Raw genomic sequence first — 16,618 nt, forward strand, 5'->3', positions numbered from 1 at the left:
GAATTTGCACATTAACCTCTTCACGACCGCCCACAGTAGATAAACGTTGGCGCTTGCTGGGCTTTGTGCAGCGCCGACGTTTATCTACTGTCGGCGGTTTTGTGCCCCCCGGGACCCCCACATACCTTACAACGCGGGGATCCCGGTGCGCAATGCATGCTGGGACCCCCGACGTCATCGAGACCTGATTGGTTCAGGTCCCGATGACGTCAGCGTCACAGCAGCCAATGGGAGCGATCGCTGGGAAAGCTGCTTGTTTCCCGGCGATCTCCCTCATTGTAACGCGGCTTCTCCCTCTGATCTAACACTGACAGCTGATCAGAGGTGAAGCAGCGTTATTGTGTGACTAGATCGCTGCCTGGCACAGCTGATCGCTGCCTGGCACAGCTGTGCCAGGCAGCGATCTTGTCACACAGTAACGCTGCTTCACCTCTGATCATCTGTCATTGTGAGATCAGAGGAGAAGTCGCGTTATTATGTGCCAGGCAGCGATCTTGTCACATAGTAACGCTGCTTCTCCTCTGATCTCACACTGACAGATGATCAGAGGTGAAGTGGCGTTACTATGAGTCAGATCGCAGGGCAGCGATCTTGTGACAAAAATAAAAAAAAAAGTAAAAAAAAAAAAAAAATGTTAGGGCTAGGGCTGGGATTAAGGTTATGGGTGTGTTGGTGTTAGGTTTGTGGTTAGGGTTATGGTTAGGGCTGAGATTAGGGTTAGGGGTGTGTTGGGGTTAGGGTTGGAATTAGAATTGGGGGGTTTCCACTGTTTAGGTACATCAGGGGCTCTGCAAACGCGACATGACACCCACAGACCATTCCATCAAAGTCTGCATTTCAGAACGTCACTACTTCCCTTCCGAGCCCCACCGTGTGCCCAAACAGTAGTTTTATCCAACATATGGCGTACCAGCATACTCAGGACAAATTGGACAACAACTCTTAGGGTCCAATTTCTCCTGTTACCCTTGTGAAAATAAAAATTGGGGGCTAAAAGATCATTTTTGTGGAAAAAAAATGATTTTTTTATTTTCACGCCTCTACATTCTAAACTTTACTGAAACACTTGGGGGTTCAAAGTGCTCACCACACATCTATATAAGTTCCTTGGGGGGTCTAGTTTCCAAAATGGGGTCACTTGTGGGGGGTTGCCACTGTTTAGGTACATCAGGGGCTCTGCAAACGCGACATGACACCCGCAGACCATTCCATCAAAGTCTGCATTTCAGAACGTCACTACTTCCCTTCCGAGCCCCACCGTGTGCCCAAACAGTAGTTTTCTCCAACATATGGCGTACCAGCGTACTCAGGACAAATTGGACAACAACTCTTAGGGTCCAATTTCTCCTGTTACCCTTGTGAAAATAAAAATTGGGGGCTAAAAGATCATTTTTGTGGAAAAAAAATGATTTTTTTTTATTTTCACGGCTCTACATTATAAACTTTAGTGAAACACTTGGGGGTTCAAAGTGCTCACCACACATCTAGATAAGTCCCTTGGGGGGGTCTAATTTCCAAAATGGGGTCACTTGTGGGGGGTTTCCACTGTTTAGGTACATCAGGGGCTCTCCAAATGCGACATGGCATCCGATCTCAATTCCAGCCAATTCTGCATTGAAAAAGTCAAACGGCACTCCTTCCGTTCTGAGCTCTGCCGTGTGCTCAAACAGTGGTTTAGCCCCACATACGGGGTATTGGCGTATTCGGGAGAAATTGCACAAAAAATTTAGTTGTTCATTTTCTCTTTTTACACTTGTGAAAATAAAAAAAAATGGCTTTGAAGTAAAATGTTTGTGAAAAAAAGTTAAATGTTTATTTTTTCCTTCCATATTCCATTCATTCATGTGAAGCACCTGAAGGGTTAATAAACTTCTTGAATGTGGTTTTGAGTACATTGAGAGGTGCAGTTTTTAGAATGGTGTCAATTTTGGGTATTTTCTGTCATATTGACCCCCCAAACTCACTTCAAATGTGAGGTGGTCCCTAAAAAAAATGGTGTTGCAAATTTTGTTGTAAAAATGAGAAATCGCTGGTCAACTTTTAACCCTTATAACTTCCTAAAAAAAAAAAAAAAATTATGTTTCCAAAATTGTGCAGATGTAAAGTAGACATGTGGGAAATGTTATTTATTAACTATTTTGTGCGATATCACTCTCTGATTTAAGGGCATAAAAATTAAAAGTTTGAAAATTGCAAAATTTTCTAAATTTTTGCCAAATTTTTATTTTTTTTAACAAATAAGTGCAGATCCTATCTAAAAATTTTTACCACCATCATGAAGTACAATATGTCATGAGAAAACAATGTCAGAATCAGTAGGATCCGTTGAAGCGTTCTAGAGTTATGACCTCATAAAGTGACACTGGTCAGAATTGAAAAAATTGGCCCGGTCACGAAGGCAAAAACAGGCTCGGGTGCGAAGGGGTTAATATATATGATTTTAAGGACCTCTTTATCCATAACCCCTTTTTTTTTTACCCTATGTCTGTCCTCTGCATAATATAGAGGATACTTCCTCTCTTAAATACCTTGTTGGCGTTCGCCATATGGCTACTCTTATTGTCTACCATGGTATGTTTGCCTTACTGATAGAAGGTTGTATTCTCATTTTTGAATACTAGATATTTTCTATGATTCTATATATTATCTGTTTGCATATAATATATTCCTTGTTTGTAAAATGCTTAATAAAATAGATTGAACATAAAAATCCGGACCGTATTGTACGGCCATAATACACATAAATGGTCCCTAAATAGTGCTCTGTATGTCATCCGTTGTCAAGGTGTGGCCGTGTATTTTTCCCATGTAAGCATCCGTATGTAATCCGTATGTAATCTGTATGGCATCCGTATGCCGAGATTTTCTCGCAGGCTTGCAAAATGGACATATAATGGAGCCCAATGACAGGTTTGCAAACACAAACTAAAGAATAGATCTAGACACATAGAATGTATATATATATATATATGTATATGTGTCTCAATGATGTGTGTGTGTGTGTGTGTGTGTATCTATGCTATGTGTGTGTGTGTGTGTGTGTGTGTGTGTGTATGTATGTATATATATATATTATATGTATTCTATGTGTTTATATCTATTCTTTTGTTTCTTAATTAACCCCTTAGCGACAGAGCCAGTTTGCAGCTTAATGACCAGGCCAATTTTTACAATTCTGACCACTGTCCCTTTATGAGGTTATAACTCTGGAACGCTTTAATGGATCCTGCTGATTCTGAGATTGTTTTTTCGTGACATATTGTACTTCATGTTAGTGGTAACATTTCTTCGATAAGTCTTGTGTTTAGTTATGAAAAAAACAGAAATATGGCAAAAAATTTTGCAATTTTAAAACTTTAAATTTTTATGCCCTTAAATCAGAGAGATGTGTCACATAAATTTCTTAATAAATAACATTTCCCACATGTCTACTTTACATCAGCACAATTTTGGATGCAAAATTTTTTTTTTGTTAGGAAGTTATAAGGGTTAAAAGTTGACCAGCGATTTCTCATTTTACAACAAAATTTACAAAGCCATTTTTTTTAGGGACCACATCATATTTAAAGTCATTTTGAGGGGTGTACATGACAGAAAATACCCAAAAGTGGCACCATTCTAAAAACTAGACCCCTCAAGGTGCTCAAAACCACATTCAAGAAGTTTATTAACCCTTTAAGTGCTTCACAGGAACGAAAGCAATGTGGATGGAAAAAATTAACATTTAACTTTTTTTTGGAAAAAAATTACTTCAGAACCAATTTTTGTTATTTTCACAAGTGTTAAAAGAGAAAATCAACCACAAAATTTGTTGTACAATTTCTGAATACGCCGATACCCCATATGTGGGGGTAAACCCCTTTTTCAGCACACGGCAGAGCTCGCAAGGGATGGAGCACCGTTTGACTTTTTCAACGCAGAATTGGCTGGAATTAAGATCGGATGCCATGTTGCGTTCGGAGAGCCCTTAGGCTGGTTTCACATTTGCGTTTTTTAGCGCTGGAAAAAAACGCATACCTGCGCATGCGTTTTTTCCCCTATATTTAACATGGGTGCGCATACCTGCGCGCTGGTAAGCGCATGTATGCGATTTTCATGCGCTGCGTTTTTTTGGGGTGTGCGTTGGTATTTTCCAGACGCAGCATGTTGCATTTTTTGGCCCTGCAAAAAAGCGCATGCGCACATATGCGCACGTTTTGCGCTAAAAATGGCCATTATAGCCTATGGATGCGCATATGTGCGCACTGGCATGCTCATGTATGCGTTTTTTTGCATATGCGTTTTTTTTTGTTAACCATGGAATTTAGGGGTTTGGGTTAGAGTTAGGGTTAGTTAAGGGGGTTTAGGGTTAGGGTCAGGGTTAGGGTTGGGGTTTGGGTCAGGGTTAGGGTTAAGTATGGTTTGGTTAAGGGTTAGGGTCAGGATTAGGGTTAAGTATGGTTTTGTTAAGGGTTAGGGTCAGGGTTAGGGTCAGGGTTAGGGTCAGGATTAGGGTTAAGTATGGTTTTGTTAAGGATTAGGGTCAGGGTTAGGGTCAGGATTAGGGTTAAGTATGGTTTTGTTAAGGGTTAGGGTCAGGGTTAGGGTTAGGGTCAGGGTTAGGGTTAGTTAGGGTTTAGGGTTTGGGTTAGGGTTAAGTATGATTTGGTTAAGGGTCAGGGTTAGGGTCAGGGTTAGGGTTAGTAAAGTCATGGTTTGGGTAGTGTGAGGGGCCACCTAAAAATGTTGGAAAAAAACGCAAACGCGGTAAAAACGCACTAAAAACGCATACAAACGCATAAAAACGCTGCGTTTTTTTCATGCATGCTCATAAAAATGCTTGAAAAAAACGCAGCAGTTGTATGCTTATGTATGCGTTTTTTCAATGCGTTTTTTTGCGGGAAAAACGCGCTGCAAAAAAAAGCAAGTGTGAAACTAGCCTTAATGTGCCTAAACAGTGGAAGCCTCCAACAATTGACCCCATTATGGAAACTAGACCCATTAAGGAACTTATCTAGATGTGTGGTGAGCACTTTGAACCTTCAAGTGCTTCACAGAAGTTTATAACGTAGAGCCGTGAAAATAAGAAATCCATTTTTTTTCCACAAAAATGATCTTTTCGCCCCCAAATTTTTATTTTTACAAGGGTAACAGGAGAAATCATACCCCCACAGTTATTATGCGATTTGTCCTGAGTACACTGATACCCCATATGTGGGGGGGAACCACTGTTTGGGCGCATGGGAGAGCTCGGAAGGGAAGGAGTGCCATTTTGGAATGCAGACTTTGATGGAATGGTCTGCGGGCATCATGTTGCGTTTGCAGAGCCCCTGATGGGCCTAAACAGTGGAAACCCCCCACAAGTGACCACATTTTGGAAATTAGACCCCCTAAGGAACTTATCTAGATGTGTGGTGAGCACTTTGAACCCCCAAGCGCGTCACAGAAGTTTATAAACGCAGAGCCGTGAAAATAAAAAGTCTTTTTTATTTCCACAAAAGTGATTTTTTTAGACCCCCAAAGTTGGTAAATAGTGGAAACCCCTCAATTCTTGCTCCAACCCTAACCCCAACACACCCCTAACCCTAATCCCAACCCTAATCCCTAATCCTAGTTCGCCCTAACCCTAGCCCAACCTTAACCCTAGCCCTAACCCTAGCCTAACCCTAACCCTAGCCTAACCCTAGCCTAACCCTAGCCCTAGCCTAACCCTAGCCTAACCCTAACCTAACCCTAACCCTTATGGAAAACTGGAAAAAAAAAAAATATTTTTTTTATTTCATTATGTGTGCCTATATAAGGGGGTGATAAACGGGGGGGTTATGTACTATTTTTATTATTTTGATCACTATGATCGTTTATCATAGTGATCAAAATAATGAATGGAATCTGCCAGCCAGAGCCAGCAGATTCCCGGCGGTACCTCTCCCTTGTCCTCCGTCCCCTCCCGGTGGTCCCGCGCCCGCCGGCGTCATCCGATGGGCGCCGCCATCTTGAAAATGGCGGGCGCGGGACCACCGGGAGGGGACGGAGGACAAGGGAGAGGTACCGGGAGGGGACCGGGGGGATCGGGGACCCTATTTCTCTATCCTCTGATGTGCGATCACATCAGAGGAAAGAGAAATTAAATGTAAAATCGCGGCTTTTTTTTTTTTTTTTTTGCGGTCGCCGTTATAGGGTTAATAACGGCGATCGCAAAAGCGGGGGTCGGTAAAAACCGACCGATTCATGTTCTCTGGGGTCTCGGCTACCCCTGGCAGCCGAGACCCCGGAGAAAATCCGACACTGGGGGGCGCTATTCACTTAAATCACAGCGCCGTGAATTAACGGCGCTGTGGTTTAAGTACCCTTAATTACCGCCGTTAAAAGGCGTATCGGCGGTCGTTAAGGGGTTAAACCTCTCAGTGTGATTTCACTGTATCCCGCACTGAATTGCCGGCTTTCCTAAGGACACCGGTGCGTATTTCTCACAAGTCACACATCTGGGCCTTGTGTAATGCGTCTTTTTTTTTGCGCACCCATAGACTTGCATTGTGCGTCGCCGCAAGATAAACAGACATGCTGCGGTCTGGAAAGATGGCACCGCATGTGTGTATACGCAGGGAAGCCGGAGGCGTCCCTGCACGCATAGTGGGAATGGGATTTCATAAAATCCCCTCCACTATGCTGTAACATCTGGATGCTGCAGATTAAACGCTGCGGCTGTACACAGCCTTTACTGACCGTGGAAACATACCCCAAGTGTTTGAGTTTTTTTGATGTTGCAGAATTTTGGAAGTTGTGCTTTTTCTCTTTTCAATTAGTCATGGTTTAAATAAAGCTGGTTTGTTTTCATAATTCCTGGTATTTGGCTATAATAAATCCTTACTGATGCATTCATGTGCGGATTTCATGTGGTTTTTTTTTCCCTGCATTTCATGCGATTCTAGGGGGGAAAACACGTTGAAACACGCAGCACAGCTCAGTTTATTCTGCATTAAAAAAGCACAAAGGACAAGAGATTGCTCTACATCTCATCCACTTTCATGGGACTGTAAGACACTGTGGGAACAAAGCCGTAGAAAGTGGACCTCAAATGTTGCCTTAAAAGCAAAATCAGATAGCACTCACCCACCCCAAGTGCCATTTTACATTACAAAGCCCCTTTAGAAATGCAATTGCATTGTTTGTTATTATGCTTTGCTTATATAGTGCCATTAATACCACAGCGCTTTACAGACATTATCATCACTGTCTCCATTGGAATTTGGAACTCCCAATCTTATTTCCCTACCAGTATGTCTTTGGTTTGTGGGAGGAAACCGAAAAACTTTGCGGCAACCCACGCAAACACAGGGAGAACATACAAACTCCTTGCGTCCTTGGTGGGATTTGAACCCAGGACCCCTGCAAAGCAGCACTGCTAATCACTGAGCCACCGTGCTGCTCATTTTTTTTTTTTCAGGGTTGCTATAGAAATCTATGGAAAATAAAAACTCCAAACGACGCACAATTCCACAGGGTCTTTAAACCCACAGCGGGCAATGGATTTTCATGAAATCACATCGACTGTTAATCAGAGCGCAAAAAAAGCCATGTTGATGCTAGGTGTGAACATGAAAAAATCGAACGTATGAAATATATATCTCATGGGAATCAAAAATAGTGCGAACATATAAATCCCCTAAAACGAATTTTTTATTTAATACATTGAAAAACACCTATCCCAGTGAAAAATGACCAATGCCACAAATAACCAGACCTAAACTGGGATGCTACATAGCCCTACTTTAAGGCTCACTGATACCTTCCTAGCCGTGGAGGTTGGCACCCTAAAAACGAGAATTGGCGCCCCCACTCAACGAGGACTATCCCTCACTCCCCTACCAGCCCCTATTCACACAGGAGGGAAAACAATAATCCGATAGTGCAGAAATGAAACTTCAGAATGCCCTAAGCTAAGATTTTGGCCTGGCCCAGAGGCTGAGTTTAACAGCTTTATCGAGCTTATTAACGTTAACTCTGTGGGACTTAAATTTACATATGAATGTCATATGCACAGCATTAATTTTCTGGACTTGACGATTACTAAAATGGCGGATGGAGGTATCAGCACTTGCACATATAGGAAGCCAACCGCCACTAATAATCTTTTGAGATGGACAAGCCATCACCCAGAGCCATTGAAGGGGATCCCTAAGGGGCAATTCCTGAGGATCCGAAGGAACTGCTCTGATTTTAAATTCTTACAGAAGACAATCAAAGGACCTATATAATAGGTTTAAGATGAGAGGGTACCCCCCACAGGTATTGGATAGACCGCAACGTGAGGCGTTAGTAAGTGACAGACATTCTTTGCTTCAGAAAAAAGGACCCAGGAATGATATAAATGAAAATATTGTAAGGCTTATTGGAACTTATGATTCTCAGGCGGATAAAGTACATCATGTCCTATATTACTCCCCAGCAACAGGCCCACTGTCTTGGGGTCATACTTGATTCCGAGCTTTCCTTTGCCCCCCACATTCGATCACTGGCTCGCTCTTGTCATCTGCACCTCAAAAACATTTCTAGAATTCGACCTTTTCTTACCTTTGACTCTGCAAAAACTCTTACTGTTTCTCTTATTCATTCTCGTCTCGACTATTGTAACTCTCTTCTAATCGGTCTCCCTCTTACCAAACTCTCCCCCCTCCAATCTGTCTTGAATGCTGCAGCCAGGATCATATTCCTCACCAATCGTTACACTGATGCCTCTACCTTGTGCCAGTCATTACACTGGCTACCCATCCACTCCAGAATTCAGTATAAACTTATTACCCTCACTCACAAAGCCCTCCATGGCTCAGCACCACCCTACATCTCCTCCCTTGTTTCAGTATACCACCCTACCCGCGCCCTCCGTTCTGCTGATGACCTGAGATTAGCATCCTCAATAGTCAGAACCTCCCACTCCCGTCTCCAAGACTTTACACGTGCTGCACCAATTCTTTGGAATGCACTTCCCAGGTCAATACGATTAGTCCCCAATCCCCACAATTTTAAGCGTGTCCTGAAAACGCATTTATTCAGACTGGCCTACCACCCCAACACATTAACCTAATCTATCCCTGTGTGGCAGAGCCAAAAGTTTTACCATAACCAGGTTCCCCGCATCATGTTCCCACATGCTTTATGCCTCCATTAGCCCTCTGTGTCTGTACTGTTACACACTTAACATTATGACTGGTCCATACAATCAGGGTAACTGTTACCACCCACCTTTCGTGTCTCCCTCTTTCCTCATAGACTGTAAGCTTGCGAGCAGGGCCCTCTTTCCTCTTGGTATGTGTTATAATCTACTGTATGTGATTATTGTTATGCTGTAATGTCTATTGTCTGTACAAATCCCCTCTGAAATGTAAAGTGCTGCGGAATATGTCGGCGCTATAAAAATAAAATTTATTATTATTATATGTCCTTAAAAAACACTGGGGTATCTTGCTAGCTGACCCCAATTTGAGAGGTCTTGTAACACAGAAACCAAGTGTTACATATAGGAAGGGGAGGTCTGTTGGTGATAGGCTTGTCCATAGTTTTTATCAAAGGCCAAGGGGGCCGGATACATGGCTGGATAGGAGACCCCTTGGTTTTTTCAAATGCGGTAATTGCTCCAGGTGTAAATATATGTTGCAATGTAAAACTTTTACGAGCTCACATAATGGGAGAACTTTCTGCATTAGAGATTTTGGTAATTGTAGATCTACAGGTCTGGTTTATAAGGCCACATGCACGTGTCCCAGGGACTATGTGGGTAAGACCACTAGGGAACTCGGGGTTAGGGTGGGGGAGCATTTGGGGGATATCAAAAATAAGAGAGATACCCCGGTCGCAAGACACATGAATGCAGTACACCAAGGCTGTGCAAGCGATATCTTCTTCACTATGATTGAACTAATAAAGCCGAAAGTGAGGGGAGGTAACCTGGATAACATAATTCTGAGAAGGGAATGTGAGTGGATTTTCAGGTTACAGTCCCTCTTCCCAGACGGGATGAATGAGTGCATGTCATATACCTGCTTCATATGATGGAATTGGAGTTTCCCTGATATGGCGACTGTTCATATATATATATATATATATATATATATATATATATATATATATATATATATATATATATATATATAATACGTGTATGTGTTTTGGATTAATGGGGGTTTTTTATCTGAAGGGCATATCTGAGGATGCCTTTTAGGCATACGCTGCATTGAAAAGCGGCATGTATTTAGTATATTGGTTTTCTTATTTCCATCTATTTATAGAATCTTTTGTCCCCAATATTGTCTCCCTGATAATAGTCAGCTGGTGGTATATTAGTATAAATGAGCGATATAATCATAAACTTTATACTTTTGAATATTTTGCACCCTGCGCTTTGTTCAGCGTCTTATTTTCCCCATGGTAACCATGGAGGCGGGATTATTAGGACTAAGGCCGGAAGGCCCGACGCCATTTTTGGTGCGCCCCGCTGTGCTCCTCCCTTTGGTTGAGGGCAAAATGAATGCTGGTATTGGAGCCTAATTAAGTCTGCTGAAACCGGAAGTCCCGGTGCCATTTTGGATGCGCCCAAACCGGAAGTCCCGGCGCCATCTTGGATGCGCTCCATTGTGGAGCGCACGCCGGAGCTCTATCCACCCGCTATGTATCTGAGGCGGTTGTGATGACGTGGGACGCCAATGCTGACGCTGAGGGCGGCTACTATCTACGGTATCACGTGGATGTATTGGGGCTATCACCACCTTCTCATACGTGATTTGCCCACCTGATAATGGGTGGGGCTGACTTGTGGCTCTGCATCAAGGGGGTTATTTAAATCCACCCTTTCCTGACCACCGGTGCCATCATGCATCATCTGGGTATCGTACATGGATATGACGTTTATTGATTGATCCTCCTGATGAACCGCTACAGGCGGGGAAACGCGTCGGGGTTGACCTGCACATGATAAGTGACTTTGTCTATTATACTATGATTGATTCATAATATACCCTTGAGAGGGGTTAGTTTGTATCTGTCTGTCGGGCATATTAGTCTGTCACATATGATCATGATGTGGAGGTATTAGATTTTTTATCTTTAATATTATCCTGGGGTCCTATTGTAGCCTAAGGCAATTTGAATGTTCTCTGCTTTAATATCAGAAGGGCATACCCACATATGACAAGCAATTTATTGGATAATATACCCCTGTGTGGGAGTTTTTATCAGGACAACATCAATTGTTTGAGGTTTTGCTCGAGCTTAGGGCATTCTGAAGTTTCATTTCTGCACTATCGGATTATTGTTTTCCCTCCTGTCTGAATAGGGACTGGTAGGGGAGTGAGGGATAGTCCTCGTTGAGTGGGGGCGCCAATTCTCGTTTTTAGGGTGCCAACCTCCACGGCTAGGAAGGTATCAGTGAGCCTTAAAGTAGGGCTATGTAGCATCCCAGTTTAGGTCTGGTTATTTGTGGCATTGGCCATTTTTCACTGGGATAGGTGTTTTTTAATGTATTAAATAAAAAATTTGTTTTAGGGGATTTATATGTTCGCACTAGGTGTGAACATGGCCATAGTGCCAGCTACTTTTATATTAATTACCTGAACCTCAATAATGGTCATGTGAATATAATTCCCAGTGCATGACTTTTTGGGATGCCAAAATCCACAGCTGACCTCTAATCTCTTGTTTAACCCTTTGTGAATGAGAGACTGTGCTCAGATATAAATAATATATATAATGTGTGATGTTAGGGCAGCAGGTACAGGGTCGCTCTGTGATATCTGTAATTCTACCATGTATGACACACATCACTACTGGAATTGGCATCATTCAGCCGAACTCACTGAGTGATTCAGTCGCCTCACTGGTCTGACCTGCCAATCTTCAGGAGCGCAGCGCAACCGCAGAGGCAGAGGAGCAGCGCGCTCCCGATCGTAGGGGAAAAGGAAAGCTTGACAGGTCATAAAGCAGACCGACACCTGACACTGAATGTCCGGAGAGACCCAGGACTAGTTTAATCTTTTACACAAAATACATTTTATTTTATTTTTTGCAGGTGTAAACAAAGATAACATCAGAGCGGGATGTAAGAAGTGTGGCTACCGTAAGTGTTCAGATATTTTACTGCAAAACCTGTAAATGAATCCCTGTAACTTGCACTGAATGTCTGGATGTGCACGGTTATCAGACAACATTGCCATGTGTCCAGCCCAGGGCCCAAATCTGATTGATGAAGAGGACCTTTCACCAATGTTTGCCTTATACATTCCTGCACAAAGACAGTGTGGAATTGTGCATAAGTCACATGGTGTATATTTTAAAATACACTTCATGTGTTAATTTCCTCACTGATTTTTGTAATACACCGCTTATTGTCCATCGGAAATCCAGACAGTGTATCCGTCACATGTGAACATAACCTTAAAGTGGAGACCCACTGATCCTGTACTGCCGCCTGTAATGCACTTGTATAGTGGCTTACTTGCCTTGCGCTAAGGTAGGGTTGATGGCTATGATTGTCTCCCATTCAGCCGGCCATCTGACTTTCGAATGCAGAAACTTCCTGAGAGTGGACCCTCAGAGGGACATCGTGTTGGACGTCAGCAGCACCAGCAGTGAGGACACGGACGATGAAATTGGAATTGGAAGTAAAGCTCCAGTTTCTACAGACAAGAAAAGTAAGTGAAAGAGCCATATTTGGTCCAGGTATAACGTGTCGTTATTACTCATTCACATCGGGATGCATGAGATGATTGACTACAGATTTAATTTCCCCCTGGCATTGTCCGCACCAGAATCAATTCAGTTGTGCTGAGACCCTTAGTATCCTGTGAATGGCCAAAAGTCTGCACCAATTGTGTTCCAGCCAACTGAGAAATGGTGAGATGTCATCTGTAATGAGGCTTTTATAAGAATTGTGAAAGTAGAATGTGTTACCCAGATTCCCCCACCGTTGTTCGAGAGCCATAACATTATTATTTTTTTCTGTCGACAGCCATATGACGGCTTGTTTTCGCAGGGCGAGTTGTAGATTTTAATAGCTCCATACATTTTACCATACAATGTACTGAAAAGCGGCAAAAAGAAAATCTACAAGTGCAGTGAAACGGTGAAAATAACACAATTCTACCATTGTCTTTTTGTTATTTGTTTTTTAATTTGGGCAATTGCTCATACGGTCATACCAAATATGTTAAGGCAGCCTACCAGCACTAGAAATGAGCAAATTTGTTCAGATTTTGTCCCCGAATCTGATTTCCACAAATTCGGGCCATATTCGAACACTATTCGTGCCGAATTTATGTTTGATGATCGGTTCCGAACATATTCAGTAATTTCTACTCCCATTGACTCTATTGACGTTTGACTGTGTTCAACAAATATTGGAAAAACAATACTCGAGTCCAATCATATACGGAACAGAATCCCAACAAATTCACTCAACTCTAAGCAGCACTCCACGATGACTTCATGCACAGGGAGCTGACGGGATCCGGAATGACGGCCATCACATTTACTTGTAATTTATGCCAGAAATTGTTGATGGCGTAGCTATGTTTTTTTGGTATAATGATTTATTAAATCTGACATGTAAAATGTACATCTTTATATATTCCCTTAAAAAATTGGAGTGTTAATTTAACACTTTGACAGCCATTTCTTTTACATATCTCTTGATTTTAGCTGTTAGGATTTAGTTTTTTGTTGTACTGTTCAGTGTTACCATTTTGGACAATATATTACCGTATATACTTGAGTATAAGCCGACCCGAGTATAAGCCGACCTGAGTATAAGCCGACCCCCCCCTAATTTTGCCACAAAAAACTGGGAAAACTTATTGACTCGAGTATAAGCCTAGGGTGGGAAATGCTCCAGAGATTATTCCCCCATATGGTGTCCCCAGAAGAAGCTCCATAGATTATTCCCCCATATGCTGCCCCCATAAGAAGCTCCATAGATTGTTCCCCCATATACTGCCCCATAAGAAGCTCCATAGATTGTTCCCCCATATACTGCCCCCATAAGAAGCTCCTTAGATTACCGGTATTCCCCCATGTGCTGCCACTGCTGCTGCATGTAAAAATAAAAAAAATGACATACTCACCTCTCCGTCGCTGGGTGTCATATACTCACTTGTCCTGCGTCCATGGCTGCTCACCGCTATCTGCCATGTCATCGGTCAGTGACGTTCAGACTGCAGGGGGCGCGGCGCTCACTAACCACGTCACCGCACCCTCTGCTGCCTGAAGTCACTGACCGATGACAGACATCAGCAAGCAGCCATGGACGCAGGACAGGTGAGTATCGCTATACTTACCCGTCCTGATGCTGTCGCTTGAGTCCCCAGCTTCTCTGCGCTCTCTCTTCCTGCATTCAGCGGTCATGTGATACCGCTCATTAAAACTCATGAATATGCGCATATTCATGAGTTTTAATGAGCGGTACCACGTGACCGCTGAAGGCATGAAGAGGGAGCGCGGAGAAGCTGGGGGCTCAAGAGACAGCGTCAGGACGGGTAAGTATGACCTGACACACCCGCGCCCCCCTCCCCCTCCGACCCCCCCGGTGTATATGACTCGAATATAAGCCGAGAGGGGGACTTTCAGCCCAAAAAAACGGGCTGAAAATCTCGGTTTATATTCGAGTATATACGGTACCTTATTTTTCAGTCTAGAGGACACACTTCTTTTCCCCAAAAATTTGGGAGGAAAATGGAGGTGCATCTTGTAGTCCAAATGTAGCTCTGAAGCGATGGACAGTGGTTGAGCGGGGTCACAGAAGGCAGGAGTAAGTTTGCCACTGCAGGAAGCCTGTGGCAGAATTTGGACAATGCTACGCGCCATAGTCTGGGAGGAGGGGGATGTCCCTACAATGCAAAGCAGAGTCCCAGCTGCGCACATTTTCCTCACAGTGGGCTTCAGAAAAATGGGGGCTGTGCATGAGCAGATTTAGATCTCGGCTTAATGACGACCTGAGATCTCAGTCTGCGCATGAGCTGCCTCGGCGCGATTTTACTCAAGACAAATGATAAATGTGCTAATTCAGCACCATTTTAGTGAAGCCTGCTGCAAGGTGAACGTGCGCCAGCGCCGCCTGCAGTTGGGACTGTACCAGTGCAAACTGTAACAAGATACTGACACCAGAGGCAGCTGAGTAGCAGGAGAAGAGCCGAAGACCCACCTCACAGGCCCGAACAGCCAGGCTACAGATTTTTACATTGAAGGTACCTATTAAACCAGTATGACAGCGCCTTTATGCCCATACATTTAGTTTAACATGCCTGATCCTGATGACAGGTTCAAATTTTTTTTCCAATTTTACTCCTCTAAAACTTAGGTGTGTCTTATCGTCCGGTGCTTCTTATAGTCCAAAAAATGCGATACTTATGTAATGACAATAGCCCTTTAATAAAAGTTATGTTTTGAAGGATAAGGGTAACTTCCCAATGACTGGAGGTCCAACTGCTGATGCCCTCATTCCCCCCCAACTATTGGCACTATCATTTACCCTTACCCCTGAGGAAGCCACAGGCAGCATGGCGATACACATGGGGTCTTTTGTTCCCATAACACATTTTGCCTTATTTGAAGGTTCCCTCTTCATATTTATAAAACCTTCTTTGTCCTGTGGGGACTTGTATCCATTGTTAAGGTTTATCTAAGTATTTGTGTGTACTGCATTAGTTTACACTTCTGATTAGCGCACACAGTTTTCATGATATTTGTATCAGTGCTTGAGCATCTTTTGATCTATCACATTATTATTATTATTATTATTATTATTATTATTCCTGGCCTTGAACAATTACTGTATGTTTTCCATGTATTCTGATATCATTTTGTATGACGGGTTCTTTTTGGGTACCTTGGATATATTGAAATAGCACAGAAAGAGGACTTAAAAATCCTCCAATAATAGAAACACTATGGCCAAGCACAGCATCCAGGCCAGCCTAGTAGTGACACCCTTCTATTAGCTCAGGCGGGCTGCCCAGCGCTATCAAAATGCATGCCATGTGAACAGACACCGCAGTTTACAAGACCAAATGGGCCCAACTGCACCCTGAATAAAAAGTGCAAAAAACACATTAAAAAATGTGGAGTGTTAGCTGATATTTTGGCCAAAATACGTGAGCCCGTAACCTGCGCCAAAGGTCTCTACGTTTACGGGTACCTAACACTAAATCCTAACACTGAAATAGCACAGAAAGAGGACTTAAAAATCCTCCAATAATAGAAAACCGCAAAGGAGCAAAAAGGTTTACCCGTCCAGGCCTCCAGACAAATGCACTATCAGGATGCAGTGGAGACCTTTGGCGCAGGTTACGGGCTCACGTATTTTTGCCAAAATATCAGCTAATAGTCCATATTTTTTAGGCTATGTGCCCACGTAGCGTTTTAAAACGCTCACTAAAAACCGGACTCCTTCCCAGAAATCGCGCGTTTTTTCCCGCGCGATTTCACCACGATTTTCGCGTGCGATATTCAAGCACTTTCCAAGCGATTTGAAGCATCGCTTGGAAAGTGATTGACAGGTTGGTCACACTCGTCAAACATAGTGTTTGACAAGTGTGACCAGGTTTTTACTATTGAGGCCGCCTATGCGGCGTCAATAGTAAAAGATAGAATGTTAAAA

At 43.1% G+C, this 16,618-nt stretch overlaps 1 protein-coding gene across 2 annotated transcripts in view; it reads left to right on the top strand.

Annotated features, from left to right (window-relative positions):
- SREK1IP1 (SREK1 interacting protein 1) overlaps nucleotides 1-16,618 on the top strand; it is a 90,627-nt gene that overhangs the window by 37,718 nt on the left and 36,291 nt on the right. For both annotated transcript variants that reach the window (XM_073584249.1, XM_073584250.1), the window contains exons 2-3: nucleotides 12,038-12,085; nucleotides 12,513-12,659. In XM_073584249.1, the coding sequence (XP_073440350.1) occupies nucleotides 12,038-12,085; nucleotides 12,513-12,659 (195 nt within the window). The remainder of the gene's footprint in view (nucleotides 1-12,037; nucleotides 12,086-12,512; nucleotides 12,660-16,618) is intronic.

The sequence above is a fragment of the Dendrobates tinctorius genome, unplaced genomic scaffold, assembly GCF_039654945.1.
Source record: "Dendrobates tinctorius isolate UK_male_01 unplaced genomic scaffold, ASM3965494v1 ptg000083l, whole genome shotgun sequence".
In the NCBI taxonomy this organism is placed as follows: Eukaryota; Metazoa; Chordata; class Amphibia; order Anura; family Dendrobatidae; genus Dendrobates; species Dendrobates tinctorius.